The 17,162-nt window shown below is 39.4% G+C and overlaps 1 protein-coding gene across 1 annotated transcript; it reads right to left on the bottom strand.

The window, feature by feature from the left end:
- Positions 1-38: 38 nt before the first annotated feature.
- slc6a7 (solute carrier family 6 member 7) lies at positions 39-16,731 on the bottom strand. Its single transcript, XM_088921552.1, has 15 exons — positions 16,416-16,731; positions 11,741-11,966; positions 9,910-10,041; positions 9,345-9,493; positions 8,723-8,787; positions 8,301-8,439; positions 7,929-8,063; positions 7,071-7,174; positions 6,442-6,566; positions 5,792-5,904; positions 4,981-5,118; positions 3,927-4,026; positions 3,130-3,248; positions 2,742-2,915; positions 39-2,358 (listed from the first exon to the last, which is right to left on the bottom strand). Exons 1-15 carry the CDS (start codon positions 16,548-16,550, stop codon positions 2,197-2,199), a joined length of 2,016 nt encoding a protein of 671 aa, XP_088777678.1. The 5' UTR covers positions 16,551-16,731; the 3' UTR covers positions 39-2,196.
- Between the last annotated feature and the right edge of the window lie 431 nt (positions 16,732-17,162).

Genomic DNA, 17,162 nt, shown 5'->3' with positions numbered 1-17,162 from the left:
TGTACATAGAAATAACAAAATGCTCTCAAGCCCATAGACAATTTTAAACATTTTAATAGTTAAGCTTACAGCCATACCTTGTTTGTATTTTGTCTAACACTTGTATGACAAAACCTGGTGTCTGAGATCTGTTGAATATAATTAAAATGGACGAGTTGAGCTTAATTTATATTAAATACCGAATTCTCTCGGAAGATGTGCAGATCTAACATTTGTAAATTGCAAGACACTGGAGCAGTTCAACCCTACCTCTTCAACAAAAAAAAGTGTGTTGCCATCCCACAACTAAAAACGCTGACCTGAAAACCATCAAACATTGTATTCATGGTGCCTAGAAAGTTTTTTGCATGACCATTTGCTTTTTAATAATATGCTTATTCATATAAAAAAATGATATTTATCTAGGATCTATCACTGCCTTGTCTTTAGGTTGTAGTTTATAAATTCAAATTCAGATCGACTAATTATAGCAATACAATTTACTGCATATATTTAAGCATCACTTCATAGTTAACACTTTATTGGGAAGTATATAAAGTTACATTATAACAATTTTATTTTCTCACAAAACATTGTCATATCACTGAAGTGTGCAGGTAATAATCATTTAAATACAGAAATGTCAAAGTGTTGACTGGTTTATCATTTTTAGCATGATAAACTGCTACTCTGCACCAATGATATTGTTAGTTTTCCAGCTAAAGCAATCCACCCATGATATCTAACTGGCCTGTGACATGATGATAGTCTAAAGCATAACAGCATTTCCTGTTCAATACAGCTTTGAATCTTAAAACCTTTGATGGATTGTTTGTGCTTAGCTTTTTGTCTATGAATTGCATCATGCTAATCTTAAAAGTTAACCAAATCCTTTGTGCAACAGCAACTATTGTGCATAATGGGACCTGTTGGGTAAAATCATTAATGTTACTAAAGCCTTATCCTGTGTTATTCCTCTTGAAAAAGAAGTTATGCCTCAAACTAAAAACGTAGCCTTCAGATAGATGTTTATAAAATTCAACATGAACCCCTGCAGCTGACCAGAAGACAAATACTGTTTCAGGTTAACATGATTTACTACTTGTGCTACCCCACACCAAATCTGGACAAAACTAGAGTGCATGTAGGAGTTCTGACTCATGTCTCTTATCTGCTCTCAACTTGTACTCACTCTAAACCATTTTCTTCCTAATCTGGTCACTCTGCTAAATCCTGGAAATTGCCCATCCGGCTGAAACCCTTCTTTACAAAGTAGTCTTCCTACACACCTTCCAGACCTCCTCTGTGCAACACTGTAACAGGGTAAGACCAGCTTAAATATCACACTGCAAGATGTCAGAAATGTATTTTCCATTGCACTAGATCAAACAAAAACGAACCCGTATGCTTGCGTTTCAGCTTAATTTCATGAGATGTATCCAGCTGCTACAGACACAGTTTGTTTTAATTCAGGAACTGTAAGAGCATTTAAAAAAAAATCACAAAAGCCTTTTACTCTGGTGTCCTTAGTAACATTTCACTTAAAGGGCTTTTCTCAGCAAATTCAAGTGAGTCAGGATCTTGGTAATTGGCTGCCAATATACTGTAAATACTGGCTGCTAACTTCTGAAGTCCTTTCCCTGTTGTAGCTAAAGGTATTGTGTTGTTACCATGATCATGGTTTCTCTTGTTTGCATCTAATCCAGCTGCAAACTATTTTTTCCAGTCATATCCTCCAACATTTCTGTGTCAATTGGATACAACTCTTATTCTTTGTAATAAAAGCTAGGTGTGACCCAGACATGTCTAACTGATGAATATGAAGAACATGAAAGTAATGAGAGGTTAGTGACTCTCTCTGTGTTTTCTCTCAAACCACAAACAGCTTAACATGCCCCTGATTAACCGGTGTTATGATAGCATAAACTGAAGTTTAAAAACAGAACAGCAAAAATACAGAAATAGACGCATCCCTTTGAAAATGCAAGAACACCTGATCCAAACATTCTTCCCTGATGAGAGTTCTTTTCTGATGAGACACAGGCAGCTTTTATATCGGAATAGAATCAGGTAAACTGCTGCTAAAGGAGAACCTGAGGTGCTTTTTCCTTTGTCAAGTTACATGAGTGGAGCAAGGCCAGTGTGCCTCCCAGGCACATTGAGAGCCAATCCTTTGTCCTTGACTCCTTCCGCCACACGGTGGCAGTATAATAAGCATTATGCCTCGCTTGTCCGTCTTTCCCATGTCTGGGCAGTGAAGTCGGCGTCCGTGAGGTTGACCGTGAACGGCGCCTCCACCATCTCCGGCATCACCCGCTGCCCAGTGTTCAGGTTATTCACCCTCCAGGAGTTGAGTGGCCGGATAGCTTTCCTGAACCTCTGTGGCAGGACAGAAAGAAGCTGTCAGGAACAATGGCTCCGGGAAAGCAGGCTTGGCACAGACCATAAACAAGAATATCACTGGGAACCTAATATTTTTCCCCAGAACTACTGAAACCCAAAGAGGTGTAGGTGAGCAAAGCTAAACTTTTTGCCCAGGTACTAAACATATGATAGATAAGACTTCATTGATCCCGAAGGGAAATTGAGGTGTAAAGCTTCCTCCTAAATTGATCAGCTTTGGCAAATGCATTTGTGACATTTGTGATGTTTAGCAGCTGGCAGGACACCAACGGCTGAAACAACTAAAAGATTTCAGTCAGAAAGCCTCACGGCTCTCCCCCCACCACCCTGCCAGAGCTGAAGATCACAGGTTGACTCACATCCCGCAGTGTTCCCGACTCCTTGGCGATGGCCACAACAGCCCAGATAGGGATCTGGAAGCAGCAGGCTGCCCCCATGCACACCCCCAAGGCTTTGCCCCAGCGCGGGTAAAGGTAGTCACCGTAGTGGAGAGGCGTGTTGTACATCTCAATGAAAATGTACGTCAGGATAAACTGAAATCACAACACAGGGGTTAAATGAGCAAAAATCTGCAAACATCTGTAAATGTGTGCTCAAGCTACTGTCTAATCAACAGATTTTTTGAGAGCAAACTTTGGATTCTGATTCTGATTGCAGAAAAGGAACTGATATTCCTGAACAAGACACTAAATCAATCTGACAACAAGAGAAGAACAAGGCCCCAGGAACCTGTGTTACAGCTCTTACCAGTAAGAGAAAGGGTGTGCAGAATACCCAGCATGCCTTGAAATAGAAGAGTACTTTACTGCACCACGGAGGACAGCGGCAGATCATATCAATAATGTCCTGGCAGAACTGGTTCACACCTGCCAAGGCAAAGAAAGACTTCAAACATCTCCTTCCTATATGGAGTAGCATACAGACGGCAGAATCAGGAACTGGAGTCTGAGAAGGGAGCCAGTTTGGGCTTCATCACGTGTTTGCCAAACCGCATAAAAAACACCAATTCAGATGCTTGAAATTCTTTATCTGCCTATCATTTCCATTTAATCGTGCCACCAGCTTTAATAATTATTACCAATAACCGCATTTAAAATCTGGACTCCTAAACAAAATGATTTTTGAAAATTATGAATGACACCCAGCTGGAACCAATGTGATTTTAATTATACATCAGAGATCTATGGCTACGTTTCCTCGAATGCTATTTTGTAATCTAGGAATGGAGTAATTGAGAAAAAAAGATCTAGGTCAGGATTCTGCTTTAACTAGCGGTTTATTCATGGACGTAACCCATCCATGTTTGTCTCTTTGTTGCATCAATTAGGATTTGGCTGAACTGCTAGGGATTAGTTGCATATATACTGTAACTGGAATTGAAAGCTGTGTCTCAGTATACTTCAGTGGGTATACAGATGGAAAACGCACTGAAAGGCTGTGGTCATCCACCAGAAGAAGAAACTGGCATCGAAAAGGAAAAGCCGCAGTTGAGAGGCAAGTTCAGATTGAGAAGGAGAGCTGGGAGAGGAGTCAGCGGGGCTCACCGTAGAAGAACGAGATGCCGATGCACATGAAGAGAGTGATGATAATGAGGCCGAAGCTGGTGCTGAAGGAGTCGATGAGGGTGAACCAATAAATACCTCCCTGAGGACAACAAGCAACACAAGAACCATCAGACACATAGAAACACCTGATCCTCATTAGGCACAAGAGATAGCAAGACATTCTATAGCACAACACATGAGCGAAATATTTTAGTATCTCTCCACATGAGAAAGCATAGGCCAGCCCGCTAGTATCCTAAGGGTAGAACTGCAAAGGCATACGTTTTAGGAGATATAATCATAGTCGTAGACTACCCACTTGCATGAGAAAGTTTGAAAGCAATTTTGAGAGTGGAATTTTAGTAACACAGTAGTTTCCCCGGAACATCAAGATATTGATTCCACATGAAAAAGTAAAAATTCCTACAATTTTTCAGCATGAAACTAATCTTTACTTGATCCTTTGCAGCCAACAATCACTGAGACAGATCCCTTCTTGAACCTACTAAGGTGCTGATGACTTGCAAAACATGCTTGATCCATAGACCATGAACAAAACAAAACCACCCCAAAACTGGGCTATCGAATCTAGTAAATATACATTTTTCCTGTAGAAAATACAAAAGCTGTAGAAAGTATGGGGTTTGTTCCTTTGGTCCATGTTTTTTAGAGTTAGAGATACCATATATTACCTCAGCATGTGGGACATTCACTCCAGTAATAGAACTACATTTACTCTCAATATTCAAAATAATTGTAAAGGCCCAGGCAGTTTGTTTTGAAATCAGTTGTGGACTATAAATAGAGCTAATAGGATATACCTCCAAGCAATCCCTTATGAAACTGATGAAAGCAAAATGTAACACAAAATGGACCTTAATATGTCCCAAGAATAGAGTATAACACTACAGACCCCTGGCTTAGAACTGGTCTTCACTTCCAGATAATTCAGTACAAGAAGATTCCGTGGAATGTAACTGTGGCGAAGCAAATCCTTTCAGATATATTTGTTTCATCCCAATCACAATCCCCTTCAGCCATCTGTTACACTCACATCTGTGATCAGCAGCAGCCCCATCAGGTAGAATCCAAAGCAGAGCGCAGCCAGGAAGAGAGTCTTGTACTTCACACTTCCCCTCAGCTTTGGAAATTCATCTAGGATCGCAGTGGTGATGCCCTCCATGTTCCCAAACTGCAATAGACAGTTGCTAGCAATGTCAGCTGGCTATTTAACAAATAGCACAACAGCACTGAGGGGGCAGCATGGAGCAGTAATCAGGGTTTGGGAGTCAAGATTAGAATGCTGAAGTCCTTCTTTGTTGCAAATATGACCTCATCTGCCTTCATCTGCTTAGTGCTACCAAAACCGGGACAGGTTTACTTACTACTGCACTGAAAGCAGACCAAGATAAAGAACCTAAAGCAAGAATAAAATAAAAGTGTAGAACCTATTCATATTGTATCCCAGATAATCCACTAAAACTGTGGATTATAGACCTTCCTCAGACTCTATGAGAGACAACTTATTTGACTCATTTCAAATATAAACTTCAAACTTTCCCTTTTAGCAAGGTCTACGTCTTTGTAGATGTAGATTGCCCCATATCTGAAAAAACATCTATGCTCTTGTATATTTTTTTCTCCTTTTACTTTTAATTGTACTTTTATTCACTTCTATTATTATTATTATTATTATTATTATTATTATTATTATGACAGTAAGAGTACTTCTTGTAACCTCAAGAAAGGTATCCTCATCTTTAGTGAAAACTGTATGACACTGGTTATTTCCCATTTCCAATTTTCCCAAAGTGATATACTCCTATGTACTCCTATGTACTGTAAGTGGAATGTGGTCATCTTACCAGAGTGTCCACGCCCAACATAAACAGCATGAGGAAGAAGAGAATGGACCAGAAGACGGAGCCAGGCAGAAGCGCAAGGGCTTCTGGGTAGGCCACAAATGCCAACCCTGGGCCTGCAGAATAAAAATGGAGGAAAGTGTGAGTTACACCCAAACTAAAAAAAAAATCTTAAAATCTGGTTTTCAGTAAAGATATTACATAAATATCAGATTAACAGATATCTGGGCTCATAATATTTATGACGATTTTTCTGTCATTACAACAGTTAAGCTTAAAGTTTTAAAAGATGAGTCTGTGGACTTTATGATGGATTAAACCAAGAGAAACCTGAACCTCTTGTACCTAACAGTGATGTTGGCTGCGACGCTTACAGTGATGTTGGAGTGAACATAGCCTAACCATGCATGATTTCATTATTCTAGCACCTGTATGTGTATATTTTTAAAGCATTATATTTGCCCTGAAAAGCCTGATCTGTGTTAAAATAGGGCCACGTGTTTTCTTTCCCCTGAAGACAACCGTATATTTGTGGGGGAGATTGCCTCAAAAAAAATTGTTGCCTTCTCTGCCTTCCAGCTCCTTTACAAAACGTTAAGAACCTGCTTTACTGTGTAGGGGGTTAAAAATAACATTAATTCTTCCACACTTACCTGTATCTGCCACTTTTCCAACTGGCACATTCTTTCTCCAGGCCATGTGTCCCAGAATGGAAAATATTGCAAAGCCAGCAAAGAAACTGGTGCTGCAGTTTCCAATGGTAATGACCAGAGTGTCCCTGGAACAAGACAGCCATTGACACATTGAAACAGGGCAGGTCTGCAGGGTGAGGGTGAGCCCCAGCATGCTGGGAAGGATGTCGTTGTCCATATTGTTTTTGTTTACTTCCTTATACGTTTATAAAATTGGGATAATAACATTAAAACTATGGTTTATTTTTAGAATCCCTTTTTAGATCATTGTACTTTCCAGTTTACTTAAATAACTTGGAGAAATATTAACTCATTACATTCGAATGTAAGCCCGCTTAGTTGAAAGACGTTTGAAGAAGGAAAGAAAGTAATCCACTTATTTCAATTCAAAGATTTATACCTGCAAGCACGCACAACTGGAAATGTTTGGCAAAACCCATGAACAACCTGAAGAAACCAATCTTATAATGTTATCATTTAAAGGCGATAAGATTTACTTTTGAGAATGTTAACCTTAGGCACTCATCTTTTTATGTCATTTTTTTTTTGCTAAATAATTTTTCTTGCATTTGAAAAAAAAAACGACTTACCTGATGACGTTGTTATCAAACTTGTTGTAGGATGCCATGGAGAGAAGCCCTCCCACACCAATCCCCAGTGAATAGAAAATCTGTGAGGCCGCATCATTCCACACCTGTCAGGTCAAAGATCAGACAGTCTGTATTCTTTTATAGTATTGACAGCAAAATAAACCCATGGCAATACTGTTACTTGTGTGCAGGCAGATCTTAATCTGGGTAACCCTGTTTGTCCAGATCCTTCTCACAAACTATTCACTGGATGCAGATTTATTAAATGAAAATAAAGAGTCGCTTGTTAGTTATGCAGGAGAAGAGGCAACAAAATTAGCACAATTATAAACAAGAGTTTATAATACAGAAGAGGGTGACCGAACCAATTAAGTAAATGCCATTCCTAACAGGAAGTTTTTCAGCCTGGGTTTGAAAGTACTCAGGGAAAGCGACTCTCTGACATCCTTGGGGATAAAATTCAAGAGTTCTGGGGTCCAACAAGAAAAGGCCCTGTCACCCATAGAGTGTAAGTGAACTTGGGGGTCAAACAGAATCAGGCGAACAAGGGTTGCGAGATGGGGAGGAGGAAGATAAGTCAGATATGTACTGAATAGCCAAGCCTTGTAGAGCCTTATAGGCGAGCAAGAGGATTTTGAAGTCGACAAAAAACCTGATAGGAAGCCAGTGCAAGGACTCCAGGACAGGAGTAATGTGATGGTCCCAACCGGGTCAGGATTCTGGCTGATGAATTGCAGACATACTGAAGTTTGTTTGGTGTGGATTAAGATACCCCAGCAAGTCAAGATTTGCAGAAATCAATTCGGGAAAAGACAAATGTGTTGAGCAGCTTTTCAGCTACAGTCACAGACAACAAACCTGTGCGCTGGCGAGGCGCTCCCAGTCGGGTGTGAGGTAGAAGGCCACCCCTTGCAGGGAACCCTCCAGCGTGGCACCACGGATAATCAACACGATCAACACAAAGTAGGGGAAAGTGGCCGTCACATACACAACCTGCCATTTAAGAGTGACAGGAAATAATGTCATCAATATGACATGCATTATATGTATGTATCCATCTTTTCAATACCATGTATTACATTCTCAAGTGTAGCGTGTAGTGTGCAGCATTCCCAAACTAAACTAAGCAAATTACCACTCTGCCCACACTTTTTGGAAGGCTGCAGTGGAGTCAGATACAATGTGTAAAACGTGAATGTCTGATTGAGCACTTGGGCCCGCTGCCCTTACCTTGCCCGAGCTGCGGATGCCCTTCAGCATGCAGAGGAAGATGATGAACCAGGCGACCAGCAGACAGATGGCCAGCTGCCACCTCACCGGCCCGGGATCTTGCAGGCCCTCGCTATTCGACACCCCCAGCACTTGTTCACTGCAAGGCCAGAACAGGCAACGATCCGCCAGGGCCTTAGCATTTACGACATCTGAAGTTTTACTGACACGCAAAGTTGCATACCTGGAAAAGCTTGCTTTTGGTAAAGATGCCGTTCTTACATACCCAGGCACGTTTGGGGAATACTTCAGCTATAAACCAATATAACACTAATTGTATTTCTACTCATATTTATTGAGAGACAAAGCATGCTAGTGATTCTTGCGCTGTGCAGTAATCTGTGATCATCAGAAAGAGAAGGACACCAACATGCAGAACTCACTTCCAGAACACTTCCGTGGCGCTCAAGGTACTGCCGTTTCTCGTCCCATTCACACTTGTTTCGTTCTGTTGAGAGGGGAGAGAAAGGCCTTATCTTCTCACACATGGTCACTCTTCACACAGTAGTGTGTATGCTCACCAGCTTGAGGTAGACGTTTCAAACCAGATTCTGATTTTTGACATTAATCATCCTTTAAGTGCCACTGCTGGGCAATCAGGCAGCAGTGGCACTTACTGAGTGCAAGTCAGCAAAGGGCTTGAACGAGTAGTCATTCGTTTCACAGTGTGGGCTTTGGTGCACCTTCTTCTTCTCCAAGTGATCGCAACAGAGTGCTATACACTGAGTTTGACTAAATCTGTCAGTTTTATTATCTAAATCATATATTCCAGTTAACCTACCTATAGTCATCACTGCAAAGGGACACCCAGATATGAAACAAAATTGTAACTCAAACCTTCCCTCCAACCAGTCCTTGGCTCTTTGGTTTTTTTTTTTAAAGTTTAGACAATTAAGAAAGTTTCAAGAACTTAGCCCATTTCACTTATGGCCTAAGGGAATTCAAATTTCCAATTACCCAGAAACGGCAACCTTCAAAGTACAGTATAAGACACATCTGACTTACACCACACAGGCCAGCATTTGAAATGGCGTCGCAGGACCAGGGCAGGGGACTCTGGAAGGACATGCCCAGGTAGTAGAAGGTCCAAGCAATGATCACATTGTAATACAGACAGACTAGGGTGGAGACGCACAGCATTCCAATGCCAATACCTGCAGCAGAGAGTCATGTGGTGAAGAACACAGGCATCAGGGTACCACTGATGAATGAGGAACAGACACAGTAGAGCCTAAACAGACAGACACGGTCCCTGCTGAAGAGGCCTTGTATGACTTTCGCTGGCGTGCCTAGCTTTCAGAATAATCCATGTGTTATTAAAGGCCATACATGTGAACTGTGAAAATGTAAGCTTCGTTAACAAAAAAGGGAAGACAGCAAATACCAGGAAAGGTAGCTTTGGTCCTGCTTTTACAAACATGAAACCAGGGGATGCTTTTGATATACATACTACAGTGTGATTATGAAAAGGTTCTAATAATTTTTTAACTAAGCAGTTTAAGGAAGACAGTTACGCCACATAAGAAAACTAATCAAATAAGCCCCCCAATTCTTAAATAATGGATCCTACCTTTGAGTAGGGGACAGCATTTCCACACGGTAATGGGTCCTGCTGCTCCATACTGCCCCAGGCTGAGCTCCATGAGAAACAGAGGCACTCCAGTGAACAGCAGCATGATAAAATAGGGGATGAGAAATACACCTGGAACAAGACCAATACATACAGTGGGTTAACTGACAATTCAATGTGTCCCACAGAAAAATGCACAGGAGGAAATACACAGAAAGCTAAAGTCAGTGTTACCATCTTTTTCACAGTTATCTCTCATACAACGAGTGTCCTACTTGGATATTTCTCAAATCAGGGGATCTCATTCCCTGGACTTTGTCAAATTTGGAAACATTTCCCTGAAACATACTCAAAATCAGTCAGAAGGAACACCTGCTGATTGAAATACAAATATAAATATAATGTAGAATTATCAATGGTAGTGATGTTGATTATTTCAATAATTAACATCACATTTACATGCCATAAATGCATGAGTTGACAGATTGTTTTTTTTTTCCTTTCCAGAAATAAATATTTTCTATAAGGATTTAGTAATAAAGGTGTTGTAATTACTTGTGACTCAGAGGATTAAAGAGTGATTTTTTAAAAAATCTGAATAATTAAAAAACAGAAGTGATCTGTCCTTCAAACGCTTAGAATGAAATACATTTGTGTGAAAAATGTCATCCTTGATTCTTAATCTGAAAAGAAATCTCAGAAGTATCTTTAAAAGAAAACAGTAAACTGCCTCGCCTTGCATTATATTGCAGTTTCAAAGTTTTGGGATGGGCTCCCTATAGCAGGAAAGATACCTTCTGTACATGTGCTGCTTGGTACACTATGTCTAATGGTCACACCTACTGTGTTCTCCTTGTCAAGGTAGAAGGTAGGACAAGCACGCTAGACATGTTTCAACACATCATGGAATCTAGCACCAACACTGCTCTGAAACAGCAGCACACTAATTATGGCATAAGAGCATAATTCAGGGGTGAGTATGTTTTAATTGCAGACATAACACACCAGAACTGGTGTCAGAGTAGAGAATTACAAAAATAAGTGCTGTAAAACTAAGTAGCAAATCATTTATTTAAAAACATTCCAAATATTTTAAATATGTTAAAGTGAAGTCAGTTTTGTCTTTTATCGTTAAAATGCTGTTTTAGTATTTCTAGTATCACCTCACTACATTTCCAACAGCCTTATTTAACTTTATTTTTACTGAAACCTTGGTTCTACAAAGGGAAAACATAAATCAAAAGAGTATCAGAATTTCTAGTTTATTGTCTGATTTACACATTTCTCGTCTTGGTCATTTTTGATTTTTTGAGAGAGTGTCTTGAACATTTTTTCAAAGAAAACTAAGAATAACAGTAAACTGTTCCAATTTTTTTTTCCCAAGGGGAGATGTTTTAAAATTAGTTCTTCTTTAAGTGCATACCTGTGGAGTAACATTCAGCACACACGGAACAGGTGTGTCTGGAAGGCCTAGGGCCTCAAAAACACTGTTGTTGCCATGGCAACTGAAGCTCGTCACACAAAACAAAACAATCCCTCTGGAGTTCATGAGTAAGCTATGCAGGTGCTGCAGTGTTGTGTTGGTTATATTACTGACAAAAGAGGAATAGCTTGAAGCTAAACCTGATCAATGCCAGGCCTAACAAATGCTTTAAATTGTAGCTCTGGTAGAGTTCTGGTAGTGTTTCTGTGTCCATTGAATATTGAGTCAAATTATTGTACGCAGGCACCACACTCTAAAACATTTTCAAGTACACGTACAATGGGTTTTTGTGCGTGACTACCAGGCGTAATGAAAGCTATAATTGGAATTTAACTCTCCAATCCTCACCTCCTCCATTGCGGTAGCAGAGGTAGGGGAACCTCCAGACGTTGCCAAGCCCAACACAGTAGCCGATACAGGAAAGCAAGAACTCGTACTTCCCTCCCCACTGCTCCCTAGGAGGTTGGAGATCAGGGGGTGGAAATGGAGAGGGGGGCCGAGACTCAAACTGAGGCTGGGATGAAGGGTCAGCAACATCATGCACCAGTGACACACCATTCAGCAGCACCGGGCTCTGAAATGCAGAGAAGAGCAAAAACAGCAAATCAGGAAAGTAGTGGACAAGACTTGGTCAATCTAGGGCAGTGGAAACAGCATTTTTTAAATTACAGGTGTTATAGTAAGCTTCTTAACTCCACTACATGACTGACAAAATCCACTTCCATAAACACCCTGTTTGGGTTTCAAAGGTTATGAGCCATTGAAACACAGCCTTGTTCATTAAAATGTATAAACCTTTAATATTTACCAACAGACTATGTTTACACTTCTTGTCTTCCTAATAAGAAAAACACACAATTAACTTGTCACAGGTCTTTCAAAATGCTAATGTAAGGGTTCCTGTAAGTGATTTAGGTGCATTTAACACTGTATAATTAGACAATTGCTATTCTTTCAAAAAGGTGTGGTGAACCATACAATGATACACAGTGGAAAAAGTAATCCTAAGATACATAATATACCTTTCCTGTTCTTACTGCAAATCTAGATGACACTTGTACAGGCTTATTTTATATTTCAAGTTCCCCAAGAGGTTTCACAAGCTATTTTTGACATACAGTAAGAAGTACTAATTTTTGTTTTGGTTTTATCCAAATGTTAGATATTGTATCTAAGTGACGTAATGGCTGCTAATAGAAGAAAGGGAAACTTGGACAGGATGCTACATCCATCACAGGACACACATACTGAACACAACACTCGGCGACAGTTCAGACACCTATTAACCTGCATGGCTTTGGGAGATGAGATGAAACCTGAGCACCTGGAACAAAAAAAACTTAAGTGTTCACATGTAACCATGTACAGTATGATTCGGTACTATTGAATAATATCGCATCACAAGAAATCATGGGGAAAAAAAACAAAAGCTGGAACTTCTCAATCACCTTTCCTGTCCTGAGATCCTAAATTGCTTAAAAAAGGACAAAGAGTAGCAAAAGGTGTGATCAATCAAAAAGCACAAGTTGAATGTTTTTGTTTGCCTGGGTACAGTGCAGAGACTGAGACCAGCACATTCAGCTATGGTGCTAGCAATAATCCAAGGACTGAAAGGGTTCAGAATATCTGAGCTATTCTAAAGACTGAGACTTGGGGAATAACAGCAGACAAGAAAAAACCTGAGGTTAATTCCATGTTGAAAAGCAGAAAGAAGAAGAAAAAATTGGTTTAGCTGCCGAACCTTCTTCAGGTGTGTGGAATTAACCTCTGCTTATCTATGGCTCACACACTGACTCAAACTCACTCTCCACTCAAACCAGCAGCAGCGGCAGACATTTCAAAAACTGGAACGTAATATACAAAGCGTTGTATTTTGTCACAGGCCTATAAAGGCCCAGTTACACAATCTGCTAATCTTCAGAGACATTCTTTTTGACATATCCAGTCCTTGTGTTAAAATCCTTGGAGATATAATGTTACTATTTCATCAATGGATTGTTCTACTAGAACTGTTTTGGGTATTTTTTATCTCCTGTGTGTACCTGACATAAAACTGAATTCTGACTCTCTACTTCTCTACAACATACTGTTCACTTTCTTCTCTGAGGTCCTCGATTGATCACATTTTGGTATGCTACCTAGATATGTGCAATATAGGGAGTTTAGTGTATATATACAGTATTTTATATAGCACACTTCCTGAATCGTGTCATGAACTCAAATGTTTTGTTCTCAAGAGAATCTACAGTTACTCCAGGGTCTGTATTAATAACATTTAATGATGCTTAATTGCGCAACTTAATTGAAGGACTAAGTGGAGTACATATCAATTCAGGCCTATAAGCAGGCCCTTGTTTATAGTTACAAGCTGCCTGTGTTCGTCAAGAAAAATTATGAAAATGTATGGTAATGCTTTGTTCTGAGGCAATGTAAGAAACCATAAATCAGTGTCATATTCTGAATCTATAAAAGGCTTGGGACTGAATTCTGCTCCCACAGATGTTCCCCAGTATGAATTAAGTACAACTGTGTACCATACTAAAGAATCACCAAACAGAATACACAAAGAATCATTTACGGGAAGGAAACTGCATTTGTCCACTGTTTCTCATGTACTGGTTGGTTCTAAAAAAGCAGAAAGAATCTTCTGGCAGCCATTTCACCACAGCAAAATCAGGTTCAACCCATTTAAAAAGACACCATAAACCTCTCAATAACAGCGTATGCCCTGTTGCCGCCTTACAGTCAGATTTTAGTTTCTATGAATATCCAACGGTTTCCACACACACTCAGCCTTACTTAGTACTGTAAATCAAAACGGGAAGTTTCAGATTTAAAAAAAAAATCAGGAACTGAAGGTTTTGTACCTCACATGTTCTATTTGCATCAGAATCTTGAATTTCACCCTCTGAACAAAAGATATTACAGAGGAAGTGAGACAAATGTGTTTGGCAGTGAAGTAATTTCCCCATCTCATTTGCTGTGTAATAAGCCTTTGCTGCCACATGTTCCTAAGCAAAGGATCATATCTATTATCACAGATGAACAGAACATCACTAATCGCCAATACAAAATAACACTAGGACACACATTAGAAGCAGTGTAACAGCTATTTTCTCATTTCAAATCTACTGTGAGATTTTGAAAAAGTATACAAAATAAACACAAAGCAAACAGTAATTAGAAAGTGCCCTGCGGTTGTGTTCTCTTTCCTTCTTGTACTTATTCATTTCATTCTGTTGATGCATGTTTTTGCACATCTGATGTTGTTTTTGCACATTACCTGTTACCTTTTTGTTGTTTTGCACATTGTCCGTTGTTATTTTTGAACACTGCCTGTTGTCTCTGTCTTTCTTTTATTATACAATTGTATTGTTGTTTTTTTTGTACTACGTATCATCTGAGAGCTAGCTAAATAGCATTTTGTTATACCATATACCTGTATATAAGTATAATGACAATAAACTTGAACTTGAACTTGATTATGGTGATTGTAAGTGATCCCAACTGAAATTCCCAGTCTGTCGTCTAAAAACATTTAACGGTGTTAAAAATAGCAAAGAATTGTCAAGCAGGCTTTCATTATAGAAATCAATCATTTCTAATTAACAATATTTTATATATATAACAATTCCCATAGCAGGAGTGTACCAAATAAGATGGGTTAAGTACTGTAGATGCTTATATGGATCTAGGTCAGATAGTTTGTCTGTTGTCTGCCATGGCACTCTGGGTGCTGTTAGTTTACATGCATCGTTTCCTGTTGGTGAGAGACTGTGGGTCAGCACTTCTTTTCTGTGCAGAGTAGTGAAGGCAACCACATTTCCCTAAAACAAGTGCCGAAAACTAATCTGAAAAATATCATTTCGATGTTTGATTCTGATCAATTTAAAGTCATTAAGGGCCTGTATGGATACACAAGAAGATCATTCTCAAGTCGCCAGAAATTCCTACAATACTCAGGTAGTCCTTGACAATAGTTGTGACACTAGTGGGCATGAAATAATAGTAAAAAAAAAAGCTAAGGTTTTCATCAGCCTGTTACACAAAATGCAAAGTCAATTTTATCTAATTTTTTTTTAAAAGTTTGCTTTATTCGCATTCCAAGCATGAGATTTCAAAGTTTTGTTCATTTCATTTGGAAATTACTGAAGGCAATAATAAGAAATACTGCACTAAAAAGAGGAAGCGTTGATGAGGGAACCTCACAGAAAGGAATCCATACTAAGCCACAAGCTAAAAAAATATTTTAAATCACCCAAACTATCAAACCACAATCAACAATTCAATCAGTTGATCAGATGCTGATTAGAATTAATTCAGATGGCATGATGGGATGAAGGCCTACTCGATTAAGTCATGATAGGCTTCACCATTATAACATATAGCAGTATGTTCAGTCATTGCTGTAAACTAGTGACCTGCAAAAATAACCATCCTGAGATTAAATTAACAAGACACGGTTTTCTTGCAGTGCCCGTTTCCAATTTTAAAAGTAAAAACGTAAGGGGATGAGAAAAGATTTGTTAAAAGCGTCTGTGTTTGCGTTTGGTTTTGCGGCATGAAGCTCAACAGGTTCTGTCAATCGCCGCCCGCAGCTTTTAAAAGAGGACATAAAAAAAACAAGGAAACGCACCTCTAACTACTGAGGTCATCGCATCGCTAAGTGGAAAAAAAACAGAAGGGTTTTACATTTTTTTCTCAAAAGGAAAATCTGTCCCATTTCCATCTGACAATAAACAGCACTCGTATTTTGAATGTACCGTAAGTGGGAATTCTTAGACCAAGTTTCACTTAGCGATAACCTTCTTCAACATCTTCCACTATTTTAACTGTTTTAAAAGGTGTGAATTCACTGATAATCACCTCTAGTATGAAATATTAGATATAAACCCATGATTATTAGCAATATCCGTAATTATATGGGTATTAATCAGCCTAAAAGGTGACCGATATTATATATTTATCCCTGGAGCACTACCAAATAAGAGTGTCTAAAAGACCCAAGACCATGTCCGGTCACCTGTGGACGTGATGCTGTTGTTTTCTCCGTGTCGTTTCCTGGCGTCTGTTTCGGCTCCTTTTCCCGCATCTCCCCCGCCAAGGGATCAAGGCTCTTCTTCGGGTGATCGTTCCATTGCTCAGGTAGGGGTTTCATGAAGAAGAGAAATCGTGGTACAGTTCCAACGGGGACTAGTATGAATCCAATATCCAACTAATAGAGAAAATTTTTTTTCGAAGTTTGAAATTGTGTTTAATTCTAAAGCCGACAGGTTGAAACAGGTATCATGTCTGCCCCAGTCAGGAACTACTCGGGTGAGCGTAGCGTGAGCTCTCCTGCTGCCTCTGTACAATAGCTCACCTTAAAGCACGCGAAACCACACCCCTGATCAGGTAACCTCTCTCTACTTTGTGCTTTAAAACCATGCACTCAGGAAATAAATGTTTGGTCCACCCGTCGGTTTTTTTTAAGGCTTACATCCTTGCCGATTCGCTCTGCTACGGGTTCCCCCGTTTTAAACGAAATTCCACGTAAAGACTAAAGCCACATAAAAAGTGGTAAATGTATTTTATTGCTGTATGGCAATTAAAGTTAAAGGTCTTTCGGTTGTTGATTTGCAAAATAACAAAAAAGGGATTATGAATGGAAGCTACATTTGTGTGTTGTATAAAAGCACATCAGTTCATTTGTTCTCAGCTATACTGACTGAAATTCCATCCTTAAAATTTAGTTTCTGACTTTCGTATGCTATTACTTTTGGACCATACA

This window comes from Atractosteus spatula, chromosome 7 (assembly GCF_055471065.1).
Source record: "Atractosteus spatula isolate fAtrSpa1 chromosome 7, fAtrSpa1.hap1, whole genome shotgun sequence".
NCBI classification, from domain to species: Eukaryota; Metazoa; Chordata; class Actinopteri; order Semionotiformes; family Lepisosteidae; genus Atractosteus; species Atractosteus spatula.
The sequence above is the reverse complement of the archived record's forward strand: the minus strand, read 5'-3'. Positions and strand labels throughout refer to the sequence as shown.